At 58.5% G+C, this 27,482-nt stretch overlaps 1 protein-coding gene across 14 annotated transcripts; it reads right to left on the bottom strand.

Moving 5' to 3' along the window:
* Positions 1-1,898: 1,898 nt before the first annotated feature.
* WIZ (WIZ zinc finger) lies at positions 1,899-27,305 on the bottom strand. Of its 14 annotated transcripts, XM_084885811.1 has the most exons (13): positions 27,167-27,305; positions 25,540-25,803; positions 20,645-20,717; positions 16,952-19,080; positions 15,606-15,929; positions 11,562-11,732; positions 10,149-10,652; positions 8,710-9,108; positions 7,581-8,126; positions 5,705-6,232; positions 5,089-5,508; positions 4,604-4,799; positions 1,899-3,604 (listed from the first exon to the last, which is right to left on the bottom strand). In XM_084885811.1, exons 2-13 carry the CDS (start codon positions 25,742-25,744, stop codon positions 3,445-3,447), a joined length of 5,655 nt encoding a protein of 1,884 aa, XP_084741937.1. In that variant the 5' UTR covers positions 25,745-25,803; positions 27,167-27,305; the 3' UTR covers positions 1,899-3,444. The 14 variants fall into 14 exon arrangements, with proteins under 14 accessions (XP_084741937.1, XP_084741932.1, XP_084741938.1 ...); XM_084885806.1 differs by lacking the exon at positions 11,562-11,732; XM_084885812.1 differs by lacking the exons at positions 11,562-11,732; positions 27,167-27,305 and adding an exon at positions 26,523-26,980.
* Between the last annotated feature and the right edge of the window lie 177 nt (positions 27,306-27,482).

Below are 27,482 nucleotides of genomic sequence, written 5' to 3' on the forward strand. Positions count from 1 at the left end.
CGACCGCATTGGTTTACGCCCAGCTCTGACCTCACGTCTATTAGGCCACGAAGCTGTCTCTCTCAGGACAGCCTCATACTAATGGCTGAGGCTGTTGTCAATCTCACGAGAGCCCCGCCCTGCTCCCGCCTTTCGTTTATTTCCAGCCTGAGGTGATTGGTTAAAAATAACGTGTAGAGTTCGGAGGGGCGGAGCTATGTGCTACGGAAAGCCCCGAGGCTCAAGTGCGGCCGGGTGGGCGGAGGGTCTGTGACCTGGAGGCCCGCCAGAGGGAGCTGGGTCTACAGCGAAGGGCACCGCTGGAATTGCGGTTCTTTCACCGGGTTGCGAGGCCGACGTGGACTGTTTCTAACATCTCCGGCCTTCAGCTCCAGATGAGCGCGGTAAAGCCATATTGGAATGAAAATTACAACTAAGCGCCAAACAAGATGCTGGGCACAGGTTCAAACATGTGAGGTAATATATATAAAGCAATCACTCCAGTGCCGGGTGTACTAATTGTTACGTTTTGTTATCACGGTTACATAAAAACAACAAACATATTTATATAGCATGTTTATATTATATATGTAATAAATGTAATTTATTATCTGGGATGTTTCCTCACACCTGCAAAGACCTTGTTTTTTGAATTCTCATTTAAAGGACACAAAAACAGAGACTTGGAATTCATGACTTGCTCAAAGTCCTTGATGCTTAAGTGTTAAAGCTGGAATGACCCACTGAAATCTTCTTGGTCCTTCTGGACTTCAGAGATCCTGCAGTGGCCCAGCCAGGTTTCAGCCCTGTCCTCAGCACCCTGTGTGGATATGTGCAATCCAGTGTCATAATTTCTCAGACACTTAAAATGATACTTGTGAAATGACATCAAGCTACACAATTGACTTGTACACTTTTACGTCATAATTCGGATGGGGATAAGGGGGTGAAGAGTTTATAACTGAAGAGATTAGTCATGAGTTAATCGATGAGTAGATGAGGGATCACTGTAGGGTTGGAATTCTCCATAAAATTTTAGTGAAACAACTCCTTCCCACACACAAACAAATGGGGCTTCTGCAGAACTTGCTGTCCTGTGGGGCAACAAACTCCTTGTGTAAAGCATGTAAAGCTCTGGTCAATGTGCATTACAGCTTTGGGACTTGGCTTATTTGTGTCACCCTCAGGGATACCCGCCTGCCTGTCCTCCAAGGCAGTGCCCTGGACACTTCTCCTTCATAGCACCTACCACAGCCATCATTTTATCCTCATGTGAGGATTCTGTTAATAAATTCAACCCTCTACCTCAGAGTGAGTCAAAATGACTTAAGGGATGTGCTCAGATGTTTTAGGAAAAGATCCCTCTGTGGTAAGAACTATATGTGACCCATTCAAGGACTCACACAGCTATCACTACACAACTGTGGGTGAGAAAGGTCATCCCATATTACTTTGAAAGTTCTTCCATCATTCGAACTTTTTTATATTCAACTTGTGTCACTTTTATACTTTTTAAACTAATTTGTAAAAAAAAATTAAAAATTGCCTTTAGGTGAGCTCTCAGCCAAGAGATATCCTCCTCCTGTTTTCAAAGCCTCAGATTCTCCTACCCACAGCTCAGGACACACAGCAGTGGTGGAAACCTTCCTCCACCAGGCAAGACGTGTGTCCTGACCTCCCACAAGCAGGAAAGTCAAGCATGAAGGACAAGACCACTCCTGTGGGTACGTTGGCATAGCTTCTTTGCCCCTTTCCCAGCCAGGTACATGGTGGGGGCTGGGTAAAAGGGTTGGGGGCTGAAGAGGCTTCTTCTGTTTATACCCCATGAGGTCATTTCCCGCTTTCCAGCCCTTGGCCGCGAGTGAAAACGATGAGCTGAAAAACCACATGCAATAAACAAGAAGGAGCAGCCAACAAAATCTCTTAAAATCTCAGAAATGTTCAATAAACATTTGCAGAGTGAGAAAATAAATAACATTGCAGAGGAGCCAACAGCTCGCTTTCTCCTTGTTACTGGGGTTCAGGGTGCGTGTGTATCTCCCGACAGGTCCCAGGTCTTGAAGGCAGGCCCGTCCCAGCTCTCTAAGGGGTCCTGACAGCTTGCACTCCTCCCTCCCCCAGGAGCCCCCACACCCTAGATGGTCAGCTCCTGCGTCCAAGAGCCCTTGGGCCTCAGTCACTTCTCCATCCTGGCTCCCTTCCTGGACCAGCTGCCCAAAGCCCTGTTTCCTCTCCTCTGCATACAGGAGCCACGTCACCAGCTGGCCAGAGTCCACACCGGCCACGCCATTGAGGGCCAACAAGCTGGGAATTTGAGCTCATCCCCAGCTGGGTCTGGTTGGTTTGGTGGCCAAAGGGAAAACCCAGGACCTCCTGAGACTCTGGGTGGAGGCGGCTTGATCCCAGCCCCAGGTGCCAGCTGATGCCAGCCTGTCCACTTGACAGAAAAACACACGCTGGCCACCTGCCCCGGGGTATTTCCAGAAGAGAAATTTAATCTAATTTACATACTTCTAGGTACATTGATAACCAAAATGTGGCCACTGAAAAAAGTTAAAAGATTGATCAGCTCCCAGTTTCTAGCTGGCCCAGGATCGCAAAATAAAAAGATCCACGTTCCTTATTCTCTACACAAAATGCGTTTTTAAAAAAGTGAAAGGTCTAGGGAGCTGTACATAGACAGGAACAGTGAAAAGAGGGAGGGGGTAGGAGTGGGAAGGAGAGTCCCACCCCACCCCTTCCAGGGCCCAGAGCCCCCAGAGGTTCTGGGGGGCCTGGACATGGCAGGAGGCAGCTGTCAGCTGAGCTCTTCCCAGCTGGGAAGGCCCCTCTGGGGGAGGGGGCGGCCAACAAGGATTTCCGTGGCATTGTGGGCTCAGTGGGGGCTCCCAGGCCTCAGTGGGCCCGCAGAGGGAGCGTACCTTCCCCTGAGCAAGCACCGTGGCGTGATGTGTTCGTTTGACTCGGGAACTGGGGGGCTGGGACAGATCCCGGTCTCACGAAGTGTGTGCGTGCGTGTGTGCACGTGTGTACGTGTGTGTGTGTGTGTGTGTGTGTGTGTTAGCATATGCGTGTGTGAGAGGATATTCACGGGGCAAGAGGGAACCAGGACGGGGTCTTTGGAGTCCTTGTAAATGGCCACAGATGGCAAACAAAGCCCCACCTGGCTGCTAGGCATTGGGGATGCTGGCCTTCCTCCCTGACCAGATCACCTGCCACCAGGGGCCTGGCCGCTGCCCTGGCTGGATTGGGTAGGTGTGGCCTGAAGGAACACACCCTGGGTTTGGCCCCAGAGTCCTTGAGCTGGGGGAGGGGCGCCCTGGCTGTAGTGTGCCCGGCCCCCAAGGGTGCCGGTTTGAGGTTTTGGCTTGCTCCTTTGGGAACGGAAAAGAGAGGAGGAGAGAGAGGAGGAGACCAAGGAGTAGGAGACAGAGGTGGCACGGAGAGATCTGGAATGCTTTTGTGTTAGGGTGCCTCTGCCGCCGCTGTCTGTGCTGGAGGGGCCTGGGGCTCCTCAGGCGGGGGGTCTGCTTTGGAGAAATTCATCTCCAGGATGTGCCGCTGTAAGTGCCGCACCCACTCCTCCTGGATGGAGAGAGGTCCCTGGAATTCCACCTCACAGAACCTGTGTGGGGACAGAGAGAGGGAGGAGTGGCCAGAGCCCTGGTCACACCCTGAGTGTCCAACAAACCTGATGGTGCTCAGTGTGGACAGAACCAGACCAGGATTTGAGGGAAGGGAGCCCAGACACCAGATGTTCCCCGATGGACAGCTATCTACCCATCATGGGGTACTGGCCAGGTCCCCCGGAGCCCCATTTCTACACTCAGGGCAGTCTGCTGGCTCAGGTGCTGGGTATGGGTCATCTGGCTTTCCAAGCACTTCCACCATCTGACTATAGGCATGTGCCCTGATTGGAGAGAGCAGAGAAACAGATCCTGCCCTGCCAAGCTCAGGAGAGAAGGATAAAGCTAGGGAAAGGAGGATCAGACATTAATAAGTACCTACCCTGCTCATGCACCCTTCACCAGCTCCCAGCCCTCACAGCCCTAAGGAAGGTCTCACAGCACGTGGGCTCCAAACTCAGTCTAGTGGCTGGAGAGACGTAGGTCTGAATCTTACTTCTGACTTGGCCTCTGTGGCCTGAGGAGGCCCTCTCACATCCCAGACTCTTAGTTTCCTGGCCTCTGACACTCACCTAGACTTCAGTATTAATAAACTAAGACCTATTTTTTTTTTTTCTTAATCAGGAAGACACTTTTTGAGAATTTACTGTGTTCTAGGCACAGTCTGAGTCCTTTATAAACATTCAACTCTTAATCCTCATAACAAATCAATCAGGTAGGTCTGCTATTAATCCCATATTATAGGTGGGAATATTGAGGCATGGAGCAGAAAGTACTCGCCCAAGGTCACTAAGCTGCTAGGTGTCAGGGTCCCAGCCTCGTGCTCGGAGGTATCTCTGTCCGTGAGGAGCCTTTAGCCTGGACCCCGCCCATCCCAGGGAACTGTTGCGGTTCCCTTTCCCAGCCCTGAGTAGCCCCTGTCCTGTTTAGAGGCTCTGGCTGGCCAAACCCCAGGCAGGTAGCCTCCCACCTCCCCTCCCTCTCCCAGGGCCTCATACCTGCACTTGAGGGTATAGATGTTGCCGACGAACTTAACCAGTGATGTCTGGGGGGGACGAGGCACCAAGGAGGGGACTGGCCGGACCCGGGGTGGGGGTTGCCGCACCTCCTCCAGCTTCTGCTGCAGGTCATTGGCCTCCTCACCCCCCCTGGCCGCAGAGGAATCTGCAGGGCGGGCTTGTCGGCGCTCAAATTCTGAAGAGGGGGAGGAGAGGGATGGGAAAAAAGCTGGAGGATGAGGACCTTGGAGAGGTTCCTCCTTCAGCAAGTGATGGGCGATTACTGTGGGGACCTGTAAGACGGGCAGCTGGTGCCTGGATGCTGCCGGGCCCTGGTGACAGGTGGGATGGTGGATGGATGAATGAATGGGTGAGCAAGTGAGGAAGTGATTCCAGGACAGATGCACAGCAGAAAACCTGGGGGAACAGTGGATGCACCCTGCTGGTGTCCATTGCCCTCATGACCCTCTGCCCCCAACACTCACTGTTGATGTTCTGCCGCTGGTGCTCCTCGGCTTTCACAGTGCCCGGTGGGCTGGCTGCCAAAGGCCGCTCACCACTGTCGGCTGCCCGGCCAGCCTCCGGCCCTGGCTCACCCCCAGCACTGCGGCCCACCATGGACAGGCCCCCAGGTGCCAGCCCCAGGTGTGGCCGCTTGTCGCCCTCACGGCCGTGGCCAGCGTTTCGGAACTTCTTGGTGAAGGGGCGGCCACCCTGGATGTAGCTGCGGTAGGCGCCCACCTTCTGGGGCCGGTGCTTGATCCACTCGCTCAGCGTCTCAATGGGTGAGCCATTCACGCACCACTCAGTCACACCGAACTGCCGCAGATGCGCCCGAGCATGGCTGGCCAGGGCCTTGCGGTTTTCGAAGTAAAGGCCACACAGCTCACAGCAGGCCTCGGTGGCTGCAGACAGAGGGGGCGCTGCTGAGCCCCAGAACCAAGGGAGCAAGGGTACCCAGAAGTTGCCGCCCAAGTCGGGAGACAACCCCGCCTCCCACTGGGGCCTTGACCCCTGTTGGGGGTGGGCATGCGTGTGGCAGTGCCCGGCCATGCAGGCCCTGGCAGATGCCCTCCCAAGACCCTGCCACCCGCTGCTTACAGGAGTGGGAGGTCTTCTCGTGAAGGGTCTTTGCCTTGAAGGGCAGTTCAGTCTGGATGTAGGTCTTGGCCTTGACCTCTGCAGAGAGGAAGCGATCCTCCTGCAGGGGTCGCTTGGCTGCCACTGAGCCCAGGTAGCTGGTGGCTGAGGGCTTGGCACCGGTGAGGGGTGCCAGGTTGAGCTCACGGGGTACCTGGGCCAGCCCAGCTCCTGGTTTGCCTGGCCGGCCAGCCATTGGCACCAGCGGCAGGAGGGGCTGTATAGACCCAGGAACCACTGTAGGGGGCCCATCCTCAACCAAGGCAGGGGCCAGGTCTCCAGCTGGAGGCTCCTTCTTGATGAGGCACAGCTTAGACTTCTTCTTAAGGATCTCCCGAAGCGTGTCGATGGGCGAGCCATTGACGGACCACTCAGTCACACCCATCTGCCGCAGGTGGGAGCGCGCGTGGCTGGACAGGCCTTTTCGGTTCTCAAAGAACTCACCGCAGAACTCACAGCGGATGTCGCGCACTGGCTCTGCCCGTGATGCTGAATGGGGTTGGGGAAGAGAGGAAAGAGAGAGGTGGCTACTGGCAGGAAGCCTTAAGCTCAAGGCCAGTGTTAATTGCCCTGCTGACCCGTCCATGCAGTCCCAGACCCGAAGGACCTGCTCCCTCATCTTCCTCCAGGGGCCTTGGTGTACATCTAGTCCTTCTGCTTGTTCTGTCACTTCAAAGTCTAGCTGGCTTCCAGAAGACTCCCTGGGACATGGTGATATGTTAAGGAGCAAGCACTCCTTTGATCCGGGGTTCAGATGCCAGGGTGACTGTGACCCAATGTGATGCTTGGTAAGCAAGTTGCCCGCTGAGCCTGTTTCCTCCTCTGCAAAATGGAGATGAAAACTTCCACCTCCCAGCATTACTGGGATGTGGGATGGCCTAAGGCGGGAGCAGTTGAGAGCACGGGGCACCAAGCAGCGTGAAATCACTGTGCTAAGGCCTAGGGCTGGGCCATCCTCATCTGCTGGGCATGCAGTAAAAGCTCAGCCAATCTAACAGTGCGAGAAAGAAGTAAATGACAGGGGCGTTACAACTACTGCACACACAGCCTTTTTAGCCTGACACCATGCTAAGCACTTTACATCACTGACGAAAACCATACAGACTGGGGACCATGCCGATATCTATCCTGCAAAAGAGGGGACTTGCCCAAGGTCATATATTGCTAGACTAAGGGGCAGCAGAGAATCTAACCTGAACCTGACCCCCACTTAAGTGTCCACAAATGTTAGAGAGATAGTTTAGGCCCAACTTCTGGTGGGTTTCTATTCCTGCCCCTTGCAGACATCACTAATTAATCCTTGCAATCTATATTACTGGGAATCTGTTTGGTTGCCAATCAATTGAAAATGACACAAGAAATAGAATCTTTTTGCCATCTCTGAGTGTATGAAGGAGAATCAAGAAGCAGCTCAGGCCCTAACCGGTTTGGCTCAGTAGATAGAGCATCAGCCTGTGGAGTCAAGGGTCCCAGGTTTGATTCCGGTCAAAGGCATGTACCTTGGTTGTGGGCACATACCCAGTAGGGAGTGTGCAGGAGGCAGCTGATTGATGTTTCTCTCTCATCGATGTTTCTAACTCTCTCCCTCTCCCTTCTCTGTTAAAAAATAAAATAAAATTAAATTAAATTAAATTAAAAAATCAATAAAATATATTTTTTTAAAAAAGAAAAGCAGCAGCAGCTCAGTAGCAGGAGCATACAGCTAGCTCCTTGTCTTCTGAACCTGTGTATCCTCCCTTCCATTTCAACCCTGGGCCCTCTGGGTATCCTGCGGGGAGGGGGAAGGTAACCCCCCATCTGACCTGTTCTCCCTGCCTTGCCCCGGGGTCACACTTACACAGGTTCAGGGGGGCCATGTCTTCCCGTGACGCCACCCAGGGACCCTCAGAAGGGTGTAGCTCCCCATGAAGGGTCCCTGGCAGCATCTCACGCTTGATCTCCACACGCATTTGTTCAGGCTTCAGCTTCTTGGTCAGGGAGGGTGCAGTCAGGCCTGAGAACATCTTTCTGGCCGTGGGAGGAGAAGCAGTTGGTGAGTGGCCCAGGGGACTGCCTGGTGGTGGCAACTTCTTGGCCAGGGGCGAGAGGTGAAGGTCTGCAGGGCTGCGGGCTTCCAGCGAGCTGCCAAGACCTCCGCTGCCCACCACCTTGGCCAAGGCTTTTGGACTGGGTCCTGGTGGACTGAGGGGTCCTCCAGGCCGGGACTGAGTCCGCCTCTTGAGGATCTCCCGCAGCGTGTCGATGGGCGAGCCGTTGACATACCACTCAGTCACACCCATCTGCCGCAGGTGGGAGCGCGCGTGGCTGGAAAGACCCTTTCGGTTCTCGAAGAACTCACCACAGAACTCGCAGCGGATATCGCGAGCTGGCTCTGGGCCTGAGGCTGCAGCAGAAGAAAGAGGCAGTCAGCATCATGGTTACCATAACATTGCCACCTGCGGGTCTCCTGGTCAGCTGGGCTGCAGCATGCCCGCAGGCTGGGATAGTGGTTGAGGGCAGGTGCAGGCCAGGGAGCTGAGGATTGGGGTGGGGGGCCAGACACCCAGCAGGAGCAAGGGGAGGCTCCAGAGAGCCGTGGGCCCTAGGTCCTGGCGGAGAAAAACCGAACCAAGATTCCACAGCTCTGCAGGTCCCAACAAGGACTGGGGCAGGAGGGCAGGAAGTGGCAGCCTAAATGCCACGTGCCATCCAGACCAAGGACAACCATGGGCACGTTCCACACCAACAGGCAGCACCCACCCTTGGCCTCCATTCCCAGGGAAGGTCACATTCATGGAGGTCAAAGGCCAAGAGGGAGGGCATAACAGCCGACTGCCAACAGTATCTCTGGGCAGAACGGGACCACTGCCCAAGGCCCCTGTCTACTCCCTGCCCCATCAAGGAGGGAGTAGGGAGGGGGCTGCGACCCCCCCGGGAGGGGCTCCAGGGCCCGAAGGGAGGATGGGGCAGCTGAAGCGAGAACCTACAGAGGTTGAGAGGAGACGGCTCCACATCAGAGGCCCAGAAAATGCCAGCGGCTGCGGCGGCCGAGAGGTCCTGCTTCCCCCAGGGGCTGGCCATACCCGCAGCCTTCAGCTTGGCCTTCTTGGCCGGCGGTGGGGGGGGGAGCAAGGAGAGGGCCGTGGAGGTGGGAGGAGGCCGCCCCAGCTGGGCCAGCACGCTGCGCCCGGGTGGGAGGCGATTCTGGATGCCGACCCTCCTGATGAGCCCGTGGAGCACGTCTATGGGGGATCCCTTGGCATCCGGGTCGCTGACGCCCAGGTGGCGCAGGTGGGCGCGGGCGTGGCTGGACAGGCCCTTGCGGGTCTCAAACCAGGCACCGCACAGCTGGCAGTCCAGCTCTCTGCCCCCGTCACTATCTAAAGCTGCGGAGACAAAACACAGGGGGGGGTTCACGGCCGCCACCTTGGCCGGCCCTTAGGGAACTGAGACAGGAGGGCCTGGTGTGATTCTCGTCTGCTCAGGCGGTCCGGGGTCCAAGACTTAGGTCACAGATAGACTTTTAAGAGGTTCTGGAAAGTGGGAAGTCCTGCCTCACTCTCTGGCATCAATGGAAGTGTGTAGAGATCAAGGATGTGGGGTAGAGAGGCAGTAGCCCAATTCCAGTGTCTAATCTGATGCTCTCAGGCCTTCTTCACTGGGACCCCAGCTATGGGAGATCAGTAGGGTAGGTGACAGGTACAAAGCAGGGTCCGGCCTGGCTGCCCAGCATCATGCAGCCGAAGGCGCATCTACTTGGGGCCCTGCTCCTAGCAGCACAGCAGACCATGGAAGCAGCTTCATTGGAACCTGAGGTGCCCCGCTGGGCAGAGGGCCAAGACCCAGGGCTCATCCCTAGGCTAGGGGCTGCCCACGTGTGGGGAGGCCTGATTTCTTAGGGACCAAGTTAAACCTGCTCACTGAGACTTAGGGGGTTTCTTCCCACACCCTACTTAGCTAGATCCACAGGCAGACCGGACCCAGCACAAGTCAGAGATGCCTCTGCACGGGACTGATGGCCAAGAGCATGTGAAGGCAGGGCCAACCATGGGACCTCCTGTCAGGTGGACCACGTGTCTGCCTGCAGGACCCAAGACGCCCCACAGGTGGGGGCATGCACGCCTGGTTCCCTTCACTGCTCCAGCCCTCAGGCCCACATAAGGCGAACAGCTGTCCCTAAGTGACAGGGGTGATCCTAGCTGGCCTACCAGCCACAGCGGGAAGAACAGCAAAGTAAAGTGGGAGACAGGTGATAATATGCAGTATGGCCAGCACATCAGGAGATGCAGCACCATGACCGATACTCTGACCCAGAACACAGGAACTGCGGTCTCCATTGCCCCCAACCCTGAACCCTATAGCCCAACCTGAGGCCTCCGCCCTCCCAGTGCTGGTACCTCCCTCAGCTCCCAGGACCCACACTCACTGAGGTTCAGGGGCCCCTCGTCCTCAGACTGAGGCCACTGTGCCTTTGGGGAGATCGGCCGGGGGCTCAGGGACAGCTGGGGGCTCTTGTCCTCAGGATTCTTGGGGATAGGGGAGCCTGCCAGGGCCAGTGGCGCCTTCTTGAGCAGTGGGGAGCTGGGCGGGTGAGCCAGGCCCTTGGCTGAGAAGCCAGGAGGCGACTTGATGGCCTTGTTGATAGCAGGGGCGTCCAGGGGCTTGGCCAGGCTGAGCAGGCTCTGTCGGGGGGCCCCAGCGACCACCTCCTTCGGGGAGCTGGACTTCTTAGTCAGGCCCGGGGGCAGCCCAAGGGGTGTGTCAGGCAGGCCCTTCTGCTTCACGAGCTCGTAGAGGAGGTCGATGGGGGCACCGCTGCTCTCAGACTCGGCCACACCCAGCTGCCGCAGGTGGGAGCGCGCATGGCTGGACAGGCCCTTGCGTGTCTCAAAGCAGGCACCGCAGACCTCGCAGGTGGTCAGGCTCTGGGCTAGAGGGCAAGACAGAGGCCAGGAGAGCCAGCTGTGAGGTCCCACAGGCCCTGCTCCCCCGCTTCTCTTCCCTTGGGGCCCCGCTCACTCAGCTCCGTAGAAGGGTTTTGCTTTGGTCAAGCCCAATGATCCTTAAAATGACCCTAATGAGGCAGGAAATGGCCTGTCCAGTTTGCAAATAAGGAAACTGAGTCTCAGAGAACGGAGGAACTATGCCCAAGGGGCCAGAGGCAGAGTCCTACCATGGTCCAGCCGGTGAAATTCCTTTTGGATCTCCAATGTACTAACCTGGCAACAGGTTTTCACCCAACTTCTGACCTGACAGCCACACACTTTACAAAGCTAAGTCCTAGCCACCCTCTGCCACTCAACTCATGCCCCAAACACTGGGCTGGAGGCCCCAGCCACCGTCTCGCAGTGCCCTGCACCCTCTTCTACAGAGCCGTTATCCCTGCCTGTCTGCTTCTTAGCCTCCCCGCTCCCCAACTTCAGGACCCCAAGGACAAGGGCCAGGTCTGTTCTGCATCTCTGACATGCCTGGGGTCCAGCACAGTGTTTTCACTACTCACTAATGACCTGAGAATCAACACACACACACAAGGCAGTGTCATGAGGAAGATCACAAAGTCAGCCAATGAACTGGGTCTGAGTGTGAGCCCTTGACAACCATGACCACTGTTTCTGTGGATGCCCCTCCCTTGTCCAGGGAGGGTGAAGCTCAAAGCCATGCATGCCCAGGGCAGCAGGAGCTCAAGACAAAAAGACAGCTGGTGTCTCCTTGGTGCCTTGTGGTGCCAGAGATAAAGCTGTGGCCAATCTAGGGACCCACTTTAACCCCAGGTCCAAGAACTCCCTGTGAGTGTGACCAGCCTGGCCAGTACCATCACCCTGCCACCTGGGCCACTCACCCTTGAGGTCCGGCAGCTCTTGCTTGCTGCCGTGAGAAACCTCTGCAGCCACTTTGCTGCTCAGCCGATTGGCCACCTGCTCCAGGGGCCCGGGAGCAGAGAGGCTCTTCCTGGGGAGCAGAGGGGGGCCCAAGTCCATGGCCACCATGGTGTTTTCTTCAGAACCCAGGCCTGTGAGGTTGGGAAGACAGCCTCAGCCTCAGCAAGGCATGGGCTGCCTATCCCTATAAGGACAGAGAGCGGGGACATGGTGGGGGGTTGCTTCATTCTCATCCTGGGTGCCTACCCCCCCAAGCCAGTGTGACACAGGGATGTCAAGCCTGTCCCCTGACAGCAGAGACAAGGAAGAATTTCCACCCCAGTCTCTGAATACAGGTCGGGGGACACAGTGTTAGTCTGAGCCAAGGCTCCCGTTCTAGATCTCAGAGAAAATCTTAGGGCAGAACTTATGAGGGGAAACATCTGTCAGTCTGGGAGACAGGTGGGGGGTGGTCAGAAGAGGAATTCAGTAAGAGAAGGCCAGAGTCAGAGGCCATGCAGAGATGAGGAGCCAGGACAGAGAAGAGGCTCCTATGGACTTGTGGGGAGTTTCCAATCAGACAAGGCAGCTGGGGCTGGGGCCGCAGAAACAACTGGCCTACTTATCCCAAGCCGAGCTCTAAGGGGGGAAGCTGAGAATGACGACATCACTGGGGACAGGAAGAACAGGAATCATAGAACTTCGTATAAAGTTTGTGAAGCATCATCCATCATGCCAGTAAGCTTCCCTGGGTTGGGCGTGCATGAGGACAGGGAGTCAAAGGTGCATTTTCATGCTCTAATTTTTCAGAGAAAGCGGCCTGAGAAGCCCGTTGAGCAGCCCCCCCTTACCCCTTCCCCCCTCCTCCCACACACAATGCTTGTGCTCAAGAGTGTGAACAGGATGCCCCCCATCTTAGGATGAAGGACCAGTGTGTCGGCCGGGGCCTTGGAGGCACTCAGTGCTATGATAGGGAGCCGGTCGGTCCCCTAGTCAATGTGAGTCCTACGAAAACAAGAAGACAAGCAGGGAGGGCCGGCCGGGCCACGACACCGAGGACTCCGGGGGAAGTGAAGTGGGCGCGTCTGTCAGACGGGACAGGGGCCGTGTCAGGGCCGAAGTGACTCGGAATGGGTTTCCCCGCTGGAGAGGCCGGAACTCCGATGAGGGGCATCCCGGGGCTCCCAGAGGGGCAAAGGACATCTGTCACACGGGGCGAGGGTCCCACGGGGTGGCGGTGATTGTTTCCGAAACCCGAGACCCTGAGAGCGGCGACAGGAGGCCCAGGACCCGCGCGACGGGAGGGCCTGGGGGAGGGGCGCCCCGGAGACCGGACGGTGGTGGTCGGGGGCGAGCGGGACGCCGACTCCGTCCTCCCCTAACCCTCCCCGGCGCGGGCTCTTACCCGGCGCGGGCGCAGGCGCGGGCCCGGGCCCCGGCTCCGACTCGGCCTTGGGCCCGTCCCGCGACGGCGGCTGCGGCGGCGGCGGCGGCGGCGGCAGCGGCGGGGGTGGGGTCGGCGGCCGCGGCGCCGGGAGGGCCTCTGGGCCCGGGCTCGGGGGGCCGGGTGACGGCGCCCCCGCGGGCGCGCGCTCCCGGACGCCCACCGCGCGCGGCCCCGCGGCCGCCTTGCTCTCCGCTTTTGTCACTCGGCACTGGGCGGTGGAGGCGGCCATCTTGGCTCCGGCGCACGCGGGGCGGCCGCCCCAGGCGGGAGCAGCGGAGCGCCGAGCGCCGCCACCGAACCCTCTCCTTTCCGCCCCGCCCCTTGGGGTGAGCCCAGGGCGGCCGGCCGAGCGCCGAGCGCCGCGAGCGAACCGATCGCCCGGCCCTACCCCCGCCGCGGCTCCCGGCGGCACGCAGGCCGCGCTCCAAGCAGCTGCCAACGGCCGCCCCAGCCTGGGTAGCCCTAAAGCTCGATCCACATGCACCCGCTTAACAGCCTGTAGGTTCCCGGAGCCCCGACGAGCGGAGCTAGCTGCCCTGGGACTTGCTCCCTTCCCTTCCCTGGAAATCTCGCCTCCGGGTCGGGCATCCTGGAAGATCCCTGGTTCCCAACCACGAGGACCCCCCCAACATCATCCTGACCGCACTGTTCTGCAATTCTACAGAACTCCCCACACGGCCGGCACCACACTTTAAGCACAACCCGCTTCTCTTCAACACCAGACAGATTGCCCCCAGCTGTTCCTTGACAGCTGGGCGGGGCCAGAACCTGACCGTTGCCCCACCCCCAACTTGGCACCCGCCCCCTATGGGACAGGCTTTTAGGGACGGTTTTGTAAGGCCAGTGCCCAGACCTAGCCCTAATCTTGGGCCTCCTTCATCAAGGCAAGGCTCCCAGGATCTTCTCAAACTGCCCACCATCCACCGCGCCCCTCCCTCCCCCCCTTCAATGAAAGACTGATCAGAGCTCCCCCTCACAAGGACAAGGCCAGGGCAGTGCTGGGCTGCTTCCTCGCACTCTAATGGTTGGCCAGCCCCCTCAGCACTAAGGAGGAGGCAGGCACACTGGTCTTCCCGTCAAAACAGTTTAGCCAGAGCTCAACCTGGCTGCTAGGTGTGTAAGGGATGTGAGCCTGACATTCAAGCCTCTGTGGGAGTGACAAAGAAAGGGACAGGGCTAGAACCTAAGAACTGCCAGCTATGCCTCCAAGCCCCTCCTGAGACACCATAAACCTAGCCAGGTGTGTGAGCTGAATGCCCGGCGTGCAGTCTCCAAGAGAGGCAAGAAGCCTGAGGTCATGTCCCTACTGAACTTCTCCCCAAAATGTGACCTCAGCCCACCATTATCTGTCTGTGCCTCAGTCACCTCTTTGTCCAAGGAGGAGAAGGGGGCTTTGATAGCCCTCCCCTCCCCTTGTGGATCCTCAGGTGCCCCTCACTGGTAAGGCAGCTTACAGATGGGGCCAGCCTATCCCAGAGTACTGACTGAGGCAAGACCCTGGAAGCTCTAGAGTCTAGACAGAAGAAACAAAGAAGGAAGCCTCTGGACAACACTGCCCTCCCCCTCCATGTTCAGGTACCTTCTCCATTCCCCGGAGCCCACCTATTTCTCACTGCAAAGTTCTCTGCCTCAAGGTTCAGTAAAGGCTTCTACAAAGCCAGGCTCCACAGGCTGGGTCCTTCCATGGTGTCTAACCCCAGGCCTCTTCACCAAAATACTTCTGTATTTCCCAAGTCATCTCACTAGAAAGACCACCAAACATGGTGTTCAGAAGCCTAGCTCTCCTGCTTTTGTGGCTATGGCAAAGCAGATGACCCCGTTTCCTTCTCTGTAAAACAGGAACACAACAGTCGTTAGCCCCATGGAATTGCTTTGTGGCACACATGAGATGAAACCTTAGTATACAGCAAGCACTCAGTTATGGGAGGGATTATCACTGCTGCCAGACAAATTAGGCACCGCTGGAAACCTAGACTGTAGATTCTAGAGCCATACTGCCCAATAGGATCGGACTAACCCTTTCCATTTCAAGTTCTCAACAGCATATGTGACTAGTGGTGACCTAATAGATCTCCACTCTCAGAAAGTTCTACCAAATGGCATTGCTCTGTCATGAAGAGCCTGACCTGCCTGAGGTTTCAAATCCCGGCTTCACCACTTCTGGCTGTGTGACCTTGGGCAGGTTAATTAGGTTCTCTGTGCCTCAGTTTCCTCATTTGTAAAATGGGAGCTCATCATACTACCCTTATAGGGTTGTCATCAGGGTGTACATTTCATGTTTGTAAAGTGCTTAGGACAGTATCTCACTCCTGGCAAGAGCCAGTAAGCACATGTTAAAGTCACTGTCAGACAAGGCGAGGTGGAGCTGGATCTGGGAGGAGCTCTGGGCCAGCCCAGGTAACACAGAGGTGACCCATAAGTGGCAGGGTAGTTGTGGGGACTCTTGTCAATGTACTTTGTAGAGTAACTTGAAATACTTTCAGAAAAGGGGAGTGGCTGCCCCCCTCCCACCCCGCCATCCCTCTGGGCTCCTGCAAAGGGTCAGGGCTCCACACCTGCCCACCTTCTCTCCCCTTACCATCTCCGTAGGCTGGCCCAGGGTCCTCAGCCCAGGCGGGTGGGAAGGGCACTGTGAGAGGTAAGCGGGGCCTGCGATGGGTCAGATAGCCACCAGGCAGCCCCCCGGGCTCATGGCCAAGGGGGCTGGGGGGCCTCTCGGCGGCCGATGTGGCCAGCAGCTCCTGTAGGATGTTGATGGGTGAGACGGTGAGCTCCCAGTTAGTGATGCCAAAGTCACGCAGGTGGGCCCGGGCGTGGCTGGAGAGGCCAGCCCTGGTGTCAAAGCCGGCCCCGCAGAAGTCACAGCGCATCAGGCTGAAGGTACCAGGGTCAAAGTTAGCCACTGTGGAGAGAGAAAGGACATGGACTGCCTGGGAGGGAAAGGGTAGGTGACCCCTCAGCCCCAGCCCTCCCTTCTCCTAGAACTGCTCACCCTCCCAGGACCACACATCTGGATGCCTCCCTTTCCCGTTGCCCATCATCCCCCTGCTTGTGTTAGCTCCTGAGTCCAACCCCCCCCCCCACTCCAAGAAGCCTTCTCTCCTGACCTTCCAGCCCCCCCCCCCCAATGGCTCCCAGACTGCACCCTCAAACCCTTCTTCATTTGTGGATTTGCAATAATTTGGGTGAGTGATCGATTAAGACCCTTTTCGAGTCTAGAGTTCATATTCCCAGAGTTTCTCCCATCACAGCCCTGGTCACTCAACATCATAACTGCCTGATTTTGCGGCTGTCAGTCCATATCCCTCACCCCTAAAGCACGGGCGTGCACACACACACACATACACACACACACACTCTCAAACACCAGACCAGCATCTCCCAAAGCGGCCTCCATGACTGCCAGCATCAGACCCACCCCGGGTGCTCATGCTGGAGAAAGGCCTCTGGAATCAGAACCTTGATGCCTGGAACTCTGCATACCTCACAGGCAGCCCCAGGGGTTCTGAAGCCAGCCAGAGTCCCCCCTCTGCTGTGACGGGGCTGCGGACCCCAGGAGGGCAGGGACAGCTGCCTCCTTCACTGCTGTGGCCCCAACGCTCACAACAGGGGGGGACCTCGCTCAGTGAATACTTGTGCAATGAAGAAACCAGTGAGATCCCCTGCCTGGGGCTGACTCCTCTGCCTACACTCCTTCCTCCAGCTGCTGGAAGGGCCGGGGCAGGGGTATCCCCGTACCTCCTCGGAGGTGGCTGCCTTTGCTGCGGCTCCCAGGTCTTCCCAGAGGGGAGGCCCCCGCTTCACCCAGCTCGGCACTATGGGAGGACTTAGAGGGAGGGCTGTTGGTTGGTTCAGACTCAGCGGCCCAGCTCTGTGTCTCGGGGGCCTCGGAGGGAGGTGGGTGCTGGATCGAAGCCCCCCTACCTTTTTTCTTCTTCTTCTGGAAGGAGAACCTTTGTTCGATGGCCTTCACCTCCTCGGCGGAGATGAAATGCCGGACATTGTAGCTCACGCCCACGCGGTTCAGGTGGCCCCGCACGTGGTTTGCCAGGCCGATGCCGTTGTGGAAGCGATCGGGGCAGTAGGGGCACTTGCGCTCCTCGTGCTTCAGCGCCGCCGCGGGGTCCCCATCCAGGATTGTGTCCAGCCCCAGCGGGCCGCCCAGCGGCGCATCCAGGAGGAGGAAGTCCAAGGGGTGAGTGCCCTCCAGCCCCAGCTCCTCGGGCGGCAGCCTTGGGGGCGCCCTTGCTGCCGCAGCCAAGACCTGGGACCTCAGCTTGGCCACCAGCACGACGGGTACCGTCCCAAGGAGCTGCTGCTGCTGTGCTGGGGAGGCCTCGGCCGACCGCAGGGCTTCTCGGAAAGTCCGCTTCAGCTCCAGGGCTGGCTCTGGGATGAGGCCAGGGACAGCGAGAGGTGGGAAGACCCCGTTTTCAGGGAAAAAGTCCATTTCCGAGGCCGGCTGCATATCCTCCTCCTCCTCCTCTTCGCTCCAGGGGTGTCTCTGGTCCCCCAGTGGGGCTGGGAGCCCCTGCAAATGGATAGCGTTTTTGCTTCTACTGGGCTGTAAGGAATACGGGGTGGATGCCAGGGGCAAGGGAAAGGCTGGCCTTCCCAGGGGCCTCTGGCCCACGCTGTGCGGCAGTGGCTTTGACAGTGGGAAATCCCTTGTGCCCAGCTGCTGGCAGCCTGGGCCAAAGGCCAGGCTGGGGTCGTATCCAGTAGGGTTCTCCCGCCACGTAGGGGCCAAAACCGGCTCAGCGTTGCCAAAGTAGTCCTCAGCAGCTTCGGGGAAGCGGGCATACACGTCCTGGCTGGTGCCAGGCTGGCTGGCAGGGTTCTCCTCAAACACCTCACCATCCTCCTCCCAGTGGGGACGGGCGTGCACGAGCCTCACGTGCTCCCTGAGTAGGCTCTCGCTGGGCGCTGGGAAGCCACAGAAAATGCAAGCATGGAGGCCCGGGGAGGCTCCATAGGGCTCATAGCCGAGGGCGGCGGCGTCGGGGCCCGGGCTGCCCCCCCGAAAGTGCTCCTTGGCAGCCTGGCCCGGGGACTCGCGCACGTGCAGCTTGGCATGCTGCACGAAGGCCTTGGAGGAACTGGTGCCAAAGACACACTTAGAGCACTGCAGCCGCGCCTCCCGGCCCTCGTCGTTCGGGATCCGCTTCAGCTTCTGGATTTCTTCGAGAATCTTCTCCCGGGAGGCCTGGTGCCGCTGCCGGTGGTGCTCCAGGGCACAGGGGTCAGCGAAGGCCCAGCCGCACTCGCCACAGGCCAGCGGGGCCAAGTTGGCGGGCGGCTCCTGGCCTGGGGCTCGGCGATGCTGGCTCATGTGCTCCAGGAGGTGCTCCTTCTGCTTGAAGTAGATGCTGCACTCCACGCACGGGAATACGGTGGGGTCCTCGTCCTCGTCCTCCTCCGGGCTGGCCACCCCCTCAGCCACCTCCTGCAGCAGCTCACACAGGTAGGGACCGGTCCGGACGGGGGGCAGCAGTGGCTGCAGGCGCTCCACAGATGCCTCCGCGTTCACCGTCCAGGTCTGAGTGGCCACTTCCGTGGCTGACCTAGGCAGACACCACTCCGAGGCTGGCTGGGCCAGACCCTCCAGGTCTGTCAAGTGCTCTCTGGCTCCTTCCTCCACATCCAAGTTCTTCGCGGCGCCCTCTCCAGGCACCAGCACGGTCCTGAAGGAGGTGAGAGGCGGCGGTGGGGGCAGCAGGTCCAGGGGCAGCCCTGCGTTCTGGGGTGGGGACTGCTCCTCTGCGTCTTGGAGCCAGCTGAACCTGGAGTGGCCCTGCGGGGACTTCTCCGAGAGCTTCGGTTCGCCCTGGTGGTACAAGAACCTTCCAGAGCCCTCAAGCTCAGCGTGGGGCTTCACAGTTCTCACAATGACCGAGTCCTCGAACCTCTGCTCAGAGGGGATGCCCTCCCCAGCTTCCTGGACCAGGGGGTGCTCCCAGGGCCCCCGGCCATCAGGGAGGCCAGAGAAGTGGCCCAGGAGATGGGGTGGTGGGGAACCTGGCCGGAAGTCCAGGCTGCCTCCATCCCAGCAGCTGCAAGGAAGTGCCAATGGGGACAGGTTAGCCAGGGGCCTGTTTCCCTCCCTTGGGCAGGGGAGAGGGGCCCTCCCAGGCAGCCTGAGACAAGCCCCAGAGATCCAGCCCAAGCGTGACCTCAGGGTGGCCAGGAGTGTGGGGGTGAGGAGTGGGGGTGGGGGGAGTACGTGTGGACCATTCTAGAGATGTTGGACCAAAGGCCAGATTCAGCTCCCAGAATGCACCTCCTCATATAGCCTAGCCCTGTTGCACTGTGGGGAGTGTAGTCACAAGATGTTTCCTGGGGGCACAGTCAACTCTCATTTGTCCCCTGGGAAGGCCCAAGGCTCTGGCCCGGGTTCCAGGCTGCTTTTGCATTAGTCCTCCCTGAACTGGGGGTGTTTAATTTATTTAGTTTCACCTTTCCAGCAAATTTGCCGAAATCCTGTGGCATGAACTGCTCCAGGAATGTAGCTCCCTCTGTTACTCCTCCAACCCACACAGCATCTTTCCTCTTGGAAGGGCAGAGTCAGAGAGATACAAGGTCCCCACCCAGCCCTGGCCCCGGTGACCTGGACCTCGTTTGGAGGATGGAGGAGGAAGGCCACCTCACTGAACCTCAGTTTTCCTAACAATGGGACAAGTCCCAAGAACAAGAAGCTTCCATGCCCTTACGCAACGTCTAGGGAACACTCTCACTCTCGTATCCGTAACCGAAGAAACCCTAACACGTGGCAGGTGCTTATGTAAAGCATCCTAACCACAGCCCTTCAACAGGGGACCGAGAACACGTGAAGTGCAGGGTGAAGATGACACAACTCAGTGTTGGGGAAACACCTCACTTGGCCCAAAGCCTGGCTCCCGATCAGCCCATGACTAATGTGGGTTCTTCCTATGACTGTTTCTGACCCATCTCCCTTCGCTTTCTGCCTCCCCCAGGGATGTTGACCCCGCATTGAGGGGCCAGCCGGAAATCATGGGGCCACCTCTCTAAGCCCCATCGGTGACATGAGAGACTAACGGGACCATTCCCCCAGGGCTATGGGAAAAGTTCAGTGGGGTGGACCTGTGTAGGAGCCCGGCATACAGTAAACGCTCAGTAACAGAGAGCTATGGTTAATCCTGATCTATTATTCCAGAATGACACCTGCCAAGCCTTTTGATAAAGGGCCACTACCCTAAGCATGACTGTGGATTTCTGTTCCTACCTAACATCCCTTGGATCCTCAAGACAAGCTGGCGAGATGCATGCGAGGGATTTTACAGATGAGGAAACAGTCTTAGAGAGGCCCGTGTCATGCTAAGGGTCACCTGACAGAGACAGGACTCCCAGGGTCCCACCTCCAGGTTCACCTCTGGCTCTGCTCCTGGCAGGGATAATGAGAGTTGACCGTCTGTGTTCATCCCCGTCCTCCCCCCCCCCTTCTCGCACCCAGGGCCTTGCCTGCTGGGAGCTACCTTCTCCTGCCTGGCCTCCTGATTCCCTCGGGTCCCCTTCTCACTCCCAGGGCTACTCTCAGGCCTGGGAACATCCTACTTGCCCCCCTGCCCTCCCTGAGGTCAGGGCCAGCGTGGCACTCACCAGCTGCTGATCCGATGGGTGGCGGAGGTGGCACGGGGGAGGGCTTCGTTGAGGCCGGGATGGGACTGCCCGTCTGCAACAGAGATGGGAGACCCTGAGGGGCTGGGGTCCCCCTGGCTGGGGCCCTTCGCACCCCAGCTCTGGAAGCCCTACCGGGCACCTTGCAAGGGCCCGGCTCCCCCACCCTCGCCTCTGAGAGGCCTTTGGCCTCTACATCCCTGAACCCCGAAAGGGGTTTCCTTGAAGGAGTCTCCTTAGCTCTCCTGGGGGACGCCAGGGGCTTGCTGCCTTCCGTGGCCCTCTCTTTGTCCCCACTGGGTGACCAGGATGTTTGTTTGTTTTTTAAGTCACACACTGGTAAAAACTCCACCTGGCTCCTCATACCTACTCTAAAAGCCAGATCCCAACCACCATCCACAAGGGCCTGCGAGGGCAGACCTCTGCAGGTCTCTCTGGCCTCACTTCCCTCTCCTCACCCCTCACTCCACCAAACGGCTCCTGAAATCTCAAGCCCAACTCACTCTTTCTGGCCAGGGGCCTTTGCATTGGCTGTTCCCTTGGCCCTGAAGAGCCCTTCCTTAGCCACCTGCTAAAGTGAGCTCCTATGATTTTCTCTCCCATCACCTATTTCACGTCTGTCTTAGCACTCTCTGAAACTGCCTGGTTCCTTCTCTGGATGACTGCATGCCTGTGTTCCCTGCTAGCATATAAGTCCCTCCCAAGGGCAGGGACCTTTTCAGCCTCATTCATTATAGCACCCAACAGATGCTAAACAATAATGGCCAGATGATAAGTGAGAAGCCTTCTAGCCTGAACTGCAGGGGTCCCATCCCTGCCTTCCAGAACCCCTTCCAGGTCTACATCCTAGAATCAAATCCTCTCCGGAACCCCTCACACAGATAGAGCCAACTCTCCATTATCCGCCTGTGGAGCCAAGGCCTAGAGTGACCACAGGGATCTTTGTCTGCGCCTCCTCTGCCCACTACCCCCATCTGACATGGCAAGCCTACCAATCGGGGCTCCCGCCAGCAGCCTGGGCCAAGGTTAACACGCTGGGGGAACTTGCACCCTGTCCAGAGCCCACAACAGATGCAATTGCTGGATTAGCATCAATCTGAAGAAGGGCCAGAAAGAGGACTAGTGCCAGGGCTCATTCCTTTTCCAATCTCCCTTCATCAAATTTGCTCAGGACAAAGAAGGTTGACTGTCAGGAGCCCAAGTGAAATACAGGCAGGAATGGGTAGAGGGCTCAGAAAGTTGTGACCACTGACTGGGGGTCTTTGTGCTGAGCCTGAGAGAAGGGCTGTGACTGGGTGTGGTCTCGGGAAGGTGAGGTTGCTGATGAAGCTTCAGAAATTCACTGTCCAGAGCAGCTTATCGTCCTTGGTGCTAGTCATATTTGGGGCCAAGTATTCCTGGAAGGGGCTGCCCTGTGCATTGTAGGATGTTGAACAGCATCCCTGGTCTCTGTCCACTGGATGTTGGTAACCCCTACCCCAACCCCTGCAGTTATATCAACCAAAAATGTCTCCAGATATTACTAAAGTGTCACCTGGGGGCAGAATCGCTCCTTGTTTAAGAACCCTTGGAGTAGACAGGCGTGGAGCACAGCGGGCCGGGGGGATGTGTGGATGCAAGGGCCGGTGTCGGGGTGGGAGGACGGGGTGGGTGGGTGTCAGAGACGGTGTGATGGTTGGGAAAGCCAGACCTGAACAAGCCCATGAGCATCTAGACGACAAGCATCAGAGGTATGACTTTCCCAGGGAGGGGCAACCAGTTCACTAGCAACAGGCCCCAGCACAGCCACACGTCTCAGGGTCCGGGCATCCTGCTTCTGAGATTCGGAGACCTCAAGCTCCTGAGATTCCGGGCGTCCCAGATTTGATGATTCTGCGGTTGCCGTTGTCTAAGAATGCCACGAGCCAGGGGGCTGCGCTGGCCTCTTTGAGCAGCTCCAGTGAGGCTCCTATTTTTAGTGGCAATGACTTTGAAGGAAGCAGGCCACGCAGAGCCCCATATCCGAGACACCTGGGGGCCAGGAGCTCACCCAGCGGGTAGGGATCCGGAAGTCCCTGTGGGTCCGACGAGGCGCCTGGGCAGCTGCCATGCCAAGGGGCCCTCAAGGGCTCCCATTCTTCTGGGATCCCCAACAGGTTTGAAAATGAGAGAGGGAATACAAGAAGAGTGTCCATGAGCAGCTTAAACCCCAAGCCAGGCAGCATGGCAGAACGGCCAAGAATCTAGGCATTGGAGTCAGACAGGTCCTAGTGCAAGGCCCCGGCGGTGACCAGAAGAGCATGCCTTTGCCATTCCAGGCCTCAGTTTCCTCCTCTGTACAGTGGGAACAGCCACCGGCCCAGTTTCACATGGCAGGTGACTGGTGCCAAGGAGGTCCCAGTAAATGTTCCATCCACAGAGGCAGCGGTAGTGGGGAAGGAAGGAAGCAGGCGTGCCTGGGGGGTCAGAGACATCCCAGGTTGGAAGCGGGAGCCTCAGGCCCCTGCTCACTCCATGCTCTGATTTCCTCTCCAGCCTGAGGCTCCACAAGGGCAGATGCGATGTTGATCTCCTGGCCCCCTGGTCCCAATACCAGCACACATCACACTCTTCATCAGTCCATGGGAACCATCTTAGCTCCGGGGAGGCCAATCAGAGAAGCCAGACCTTGGTGGGTGGCTGCAGGGTAGTTGTGGGGCCAATAGCCATACTAGAGGACAGAGGAGGCAGTGTCCAGGTGGAGAAGTTTGAAGGTAGCCATTCCAGGGGTGCCCAAGGCCTGGGTGGGTCTGAGGGAGGGCCCAAGCTTCGGAGTAGAACAGCAGCCCCAGTAACTGTTCCTATTTATAGACATCACAAGACTCCTAGGGCAGGTGCCCATGCCAGGGAAGGGGGGTGAAGTAGGCTGAGAGGGCAGCAGGGGATGGGGGGGGGCATCATATCTGAAGCCCAGGCCCCCCTCCAACCTCCAGGCCCAGACCCCACTTCAAGCCATCCCCACCTCATGCCCCCATTTGTTCAGAGACACCAGGAAGAGCGGGCCTTGCCCTCCTCAGCAGCCACATTCCCCTCCTCCTCAGGCACCTGCACTGGACCCAGATTGATTCCCTGGGGGCACTAAGGACACACCCATCTACTTACCTGGGGCTTTTGCCAGGTAGAGAAAAAGCACCCAATACCTCAGAACCAGAACCAGAACCAGAACCAGAACCAGAAAAGGCCCCGGGACCTCAAAGCCTGTTCCCCAGGGCTCCCACAGCCCAGGTCCTGGGCACGCTCTACAGGCAGGTTAGAGGGGCACTGTGGCCTGGGACTGGGTCCTGCCTCTTTTAGCCTTGGTTACTAAGGTTTGGAAAAGAGGATCACTAAGGTTCCCTGAGCTCTGATACCCTGCAGGTCTTACCCTGCCACTCCCCTGCGTAACACCTTTAGGTGTCACCAATCATCTCCATGCCATTGCACATATGGGGCCTGCTGCCTAATTCACTGGTGCTCACCCTCACCACCTGGATGCCTCCCCCCTTCACCCCATGCCTAAGCTGGGCCGGACTGGGCTCCCCCATTGCAGTTCCAGCAACTGTGTCATAACACCTGGTGGTTGGTCTGTCTCCCTAATCCCAGATGGCAAGGTCCATGAGAGTGGGGATGCTGTGTGTACTTGGTCACTGGCCATGTCCCAGTGCCCAGCCCGAGAAGGTGCTCTGGAAATATCTAAGCATCGTGAGTGTTGCTAAGGATCAGTGGGGGCAGTCAAGGATGGCTTGATAGAGCATCGTCTTAAGGATCAGAGGTGTCAAGCCAGGTTACTGACCAGCTTTATGACCTTGGGCAACCTCAACCATCAGAGTCTGTTTTCACATCTCTAACCTGGGATAGTAATAACAAAGACTACTCTTCAGAGATCTTTTTAGAATGACACAAGATGATCGCTTAAAGGGGTTAGCAAGTAGGAAAGCCCCAGCTGAGTGCTTGCAGATTCCTGGAAACCGAGGCCTTCGGGAATCTTCAGGGCAGGCCAAGGAAATGGAGATGTGTCTGGTGCCTTAGCCTGTGCTGCCCCACCATTCTCCAGCCCTAGGCTGGGCTCGTCCTTCCCACAGGGCCTTTGCATCAGCCACCCCCTCTACCTGGCTTCCCCTGGCTCCACTCAAATCCCACCCCCTCGGAAAGGTTTTCCCAGGCCCCCCGGTACAGGCCTGGCACTCATTGAATGCCTTCCCAGCATCTGTCACTACCTGCCTGTGTGTATTTAGTTGCTTGTTGCCTATCTCCCCTATTAGACTGTCAGGCCCCTGAGGGCAGAGACTTGTGCCTCTTGGTTTATGGCTGTATCCCTAGCCTAGCACAGAGACTGGCACATGGTAGGTGCTGAGTATAATGAATCACTGACGAGGTGGGAACAGTATGAGGTCCTCTTTTTGCTGGGTAAACCTAGACACAATGTGGTGGATGGCATCCCTGACTACGCAATCTCTCCCCAGCCAGTAGAGGGCACAAGCTGTTTTGGCTCATGGCTCAGGGGCAGGACTCACCAAGACAGCGCAGGAGAAGAGAGCCAGGATCGACAACTGAGGCAGGGTAACCCTGGGGAACCAGTGGGCTCAGGAAGAGCGCTTAGGATTCTAAGCTGGGCACCTGGACCCAGCCAGTGTGCTCAGAGGAGGAAGCCGGACAGATCTGAGTTCAAGTCCCAGCAACTTGGCCAGGCAACTGGCCCACAGAACATCTGTTTTAATAACTGTAAAATGCGAAACTAAGCAGAGTGCCAGAGAAGGCTCTGGACCCAAAAGAATCTGAATCCCAATTCAGCCCCAGCTGGGCGGGGTGACCCGGCCCTCTCTGAGCCTTGGGAACCGAGCTGGACGCTCCATCATCAAACTCAGGGCCCACTCTCTTACCAGAGATGCCACCTCTGCCATCCAGAACGTCTCGGGGGCCCTCCTTGGTGACGGGCAGGTAATGGGTGGACCGGAAGATGCCACCGTCCCCTTCCGCTGCCTCGGCCCCACCCTCAATGTCCTCTCTCGGTGCCGGGCCAGGCAGTCTCTCGGGGCCTCGAGGACGGTCTGGGGCAGCCAGGCCGCCCACCAGGGGTCCATCCATGGATGCTCTCTGCTTGGCTCCACTCGGTTGCTGGGCTGGCTCAGCAAGGCATTGTCGATCTGGGGGGCAGAGAGATGATGCTTAGGGGAGGTAGGAGAGGGACTCTGCCTTCCTTGAAGCCCCAGTCCTCACTTGTGAAGCCTAGCGCTTCAGCTTACCTCCCAGCCCAGGTGAACTAAATAAATGGTCGCTTCTCGGCCTTTTGGCTAAGATCAAGTGTAATAAATTGTGCGGAGTCCCTACCCACCGACAGCGTACAGAGAACACCTCTCTCGACACAGATCCGGTGCTGCCTCAGTTTACCCGCCCTTACACATGCCCACTCAGCCACCTTGTTTCATTCCAGCATTAATCCTGTCACTTCTCACAGAGGCCTCCCTTTTGCACTTTGCCCAGTTGTGCCCTCACTTCCATGCACACACATACCCTATGCCTGTGCCTTGGCATGCATGCAGGTCATCTCTCCACTCTGATCTTATACCGAGGAAGATCGTTACCCCTGCACTTTTCCCACAGCCCAGTCCTCCCTCCTCCGACCTCAGAGCTCTCCAGCATCAATACCTTCACCCTCACAACAGCCTCAAGTGACCCCAGATCAACCCCCTTCGCTTTTCTCCAACATTACCCCTCATGCACACCCCATCCTGGGTTCCTCCCTCCCACCCTCCCAAGATCTCTCTAGTTTGCAGGCAACAGGGATGGATGGGGCTCCTGGTCCAGAAACGAGGACCCTAGGGAAGCCGTGGGGGTGGGGGCTGTTCTCTCCACCTATAAATACCTTCAAGGTAACGTCGGAAAGTGAAGGGCAGGAATGAGGCGCCCTCCCTGGGGAGAGGTTGGGGAGGCCGGTCGAGGCAACCGGGGCGGGGCCGGGGCTCCCGGCCTGGCTGCAGGCGCTGCCCGGGGGGCCTAGGGGCTCCCCAGGGGCCCGCCCGTGGACTGGCAGTCGTGGCGGGGGTCTCTGCCCAGGCCTGGAGGAAGCACCTGCAGGTGCCCACCGGGTGGGTGATGCCAGCGGGGACCCGGCAGCACCGCAACTTCCGAGCACTTTGGCGGCGCGGAGAAGGGGGCTCCAGCCTGGACGCCCCTCCGGGAGTGGCAGGGGTGGGAGTGGCGCCGCGCCAGCGCACCCCCCGGGGGACCGAGGTCCGGGAGCTGCGCCCTCCGCCCGTGCATCTCGGGGCAGGAGACCCCGCGGGACGCGCAGAGGTGGGGGGGGACACCTGCCCCGAGACCCCCGCCCCGAGACCCCCACTCCTCCCCCCACCTGCGTGGCCCCGCCCCCGGCCAGGCCCCGCCCCTGAAGGCCCCGCCCCGCCCCCCGCCTCAGGGGGTCCCGCCCGGCCAGGCCGGGCCGGGCCTCCCACTCCCCGCGCCGGCTCCGCCCCGCCCGCGGGCTCCCCGGGCCGGACCGGGCCTCACCGGGGAGGCGGCGCCGCCGGCCGGGTGCCGGGCTCGGAGCTCCCCTCTTTGGCGCGACCGTCGCTGCCGCTACCGGCGCCGGTGCCGCGGCCTCCGCAGCCACCGCTGCCTCCACCGCTCGGGGGACATTGTCCCTTTAAATCGCTCCCCCCCGCCGCCCCGCCCCCCCGGCGCGCCGCCGTGACCTCAGCGCGACAGCCCCGCCGCGCCGCCATGATGGGGAGGTCCGGGGCGCCCCCTCCCCCTGGCGACCCCCCCTCCAGCGCCCCCGGGAAGGGGAGCGGTCAGCGCGCGCGCGCCATGTTGGGAGTGGCCA

The sequence above is a fragment of the Pipistrellus hanaki genome (genome assembly GCF_964339955.1).
Source record: "Pipistrellus hanaki genome assembly, chromosome: 5".
NCBI lineage: Eukaryota > Metazoa > Chordata > Mammalia > Chiroptera > Vespertilionidae > Pipistrellus > Pipistrellus hanaki.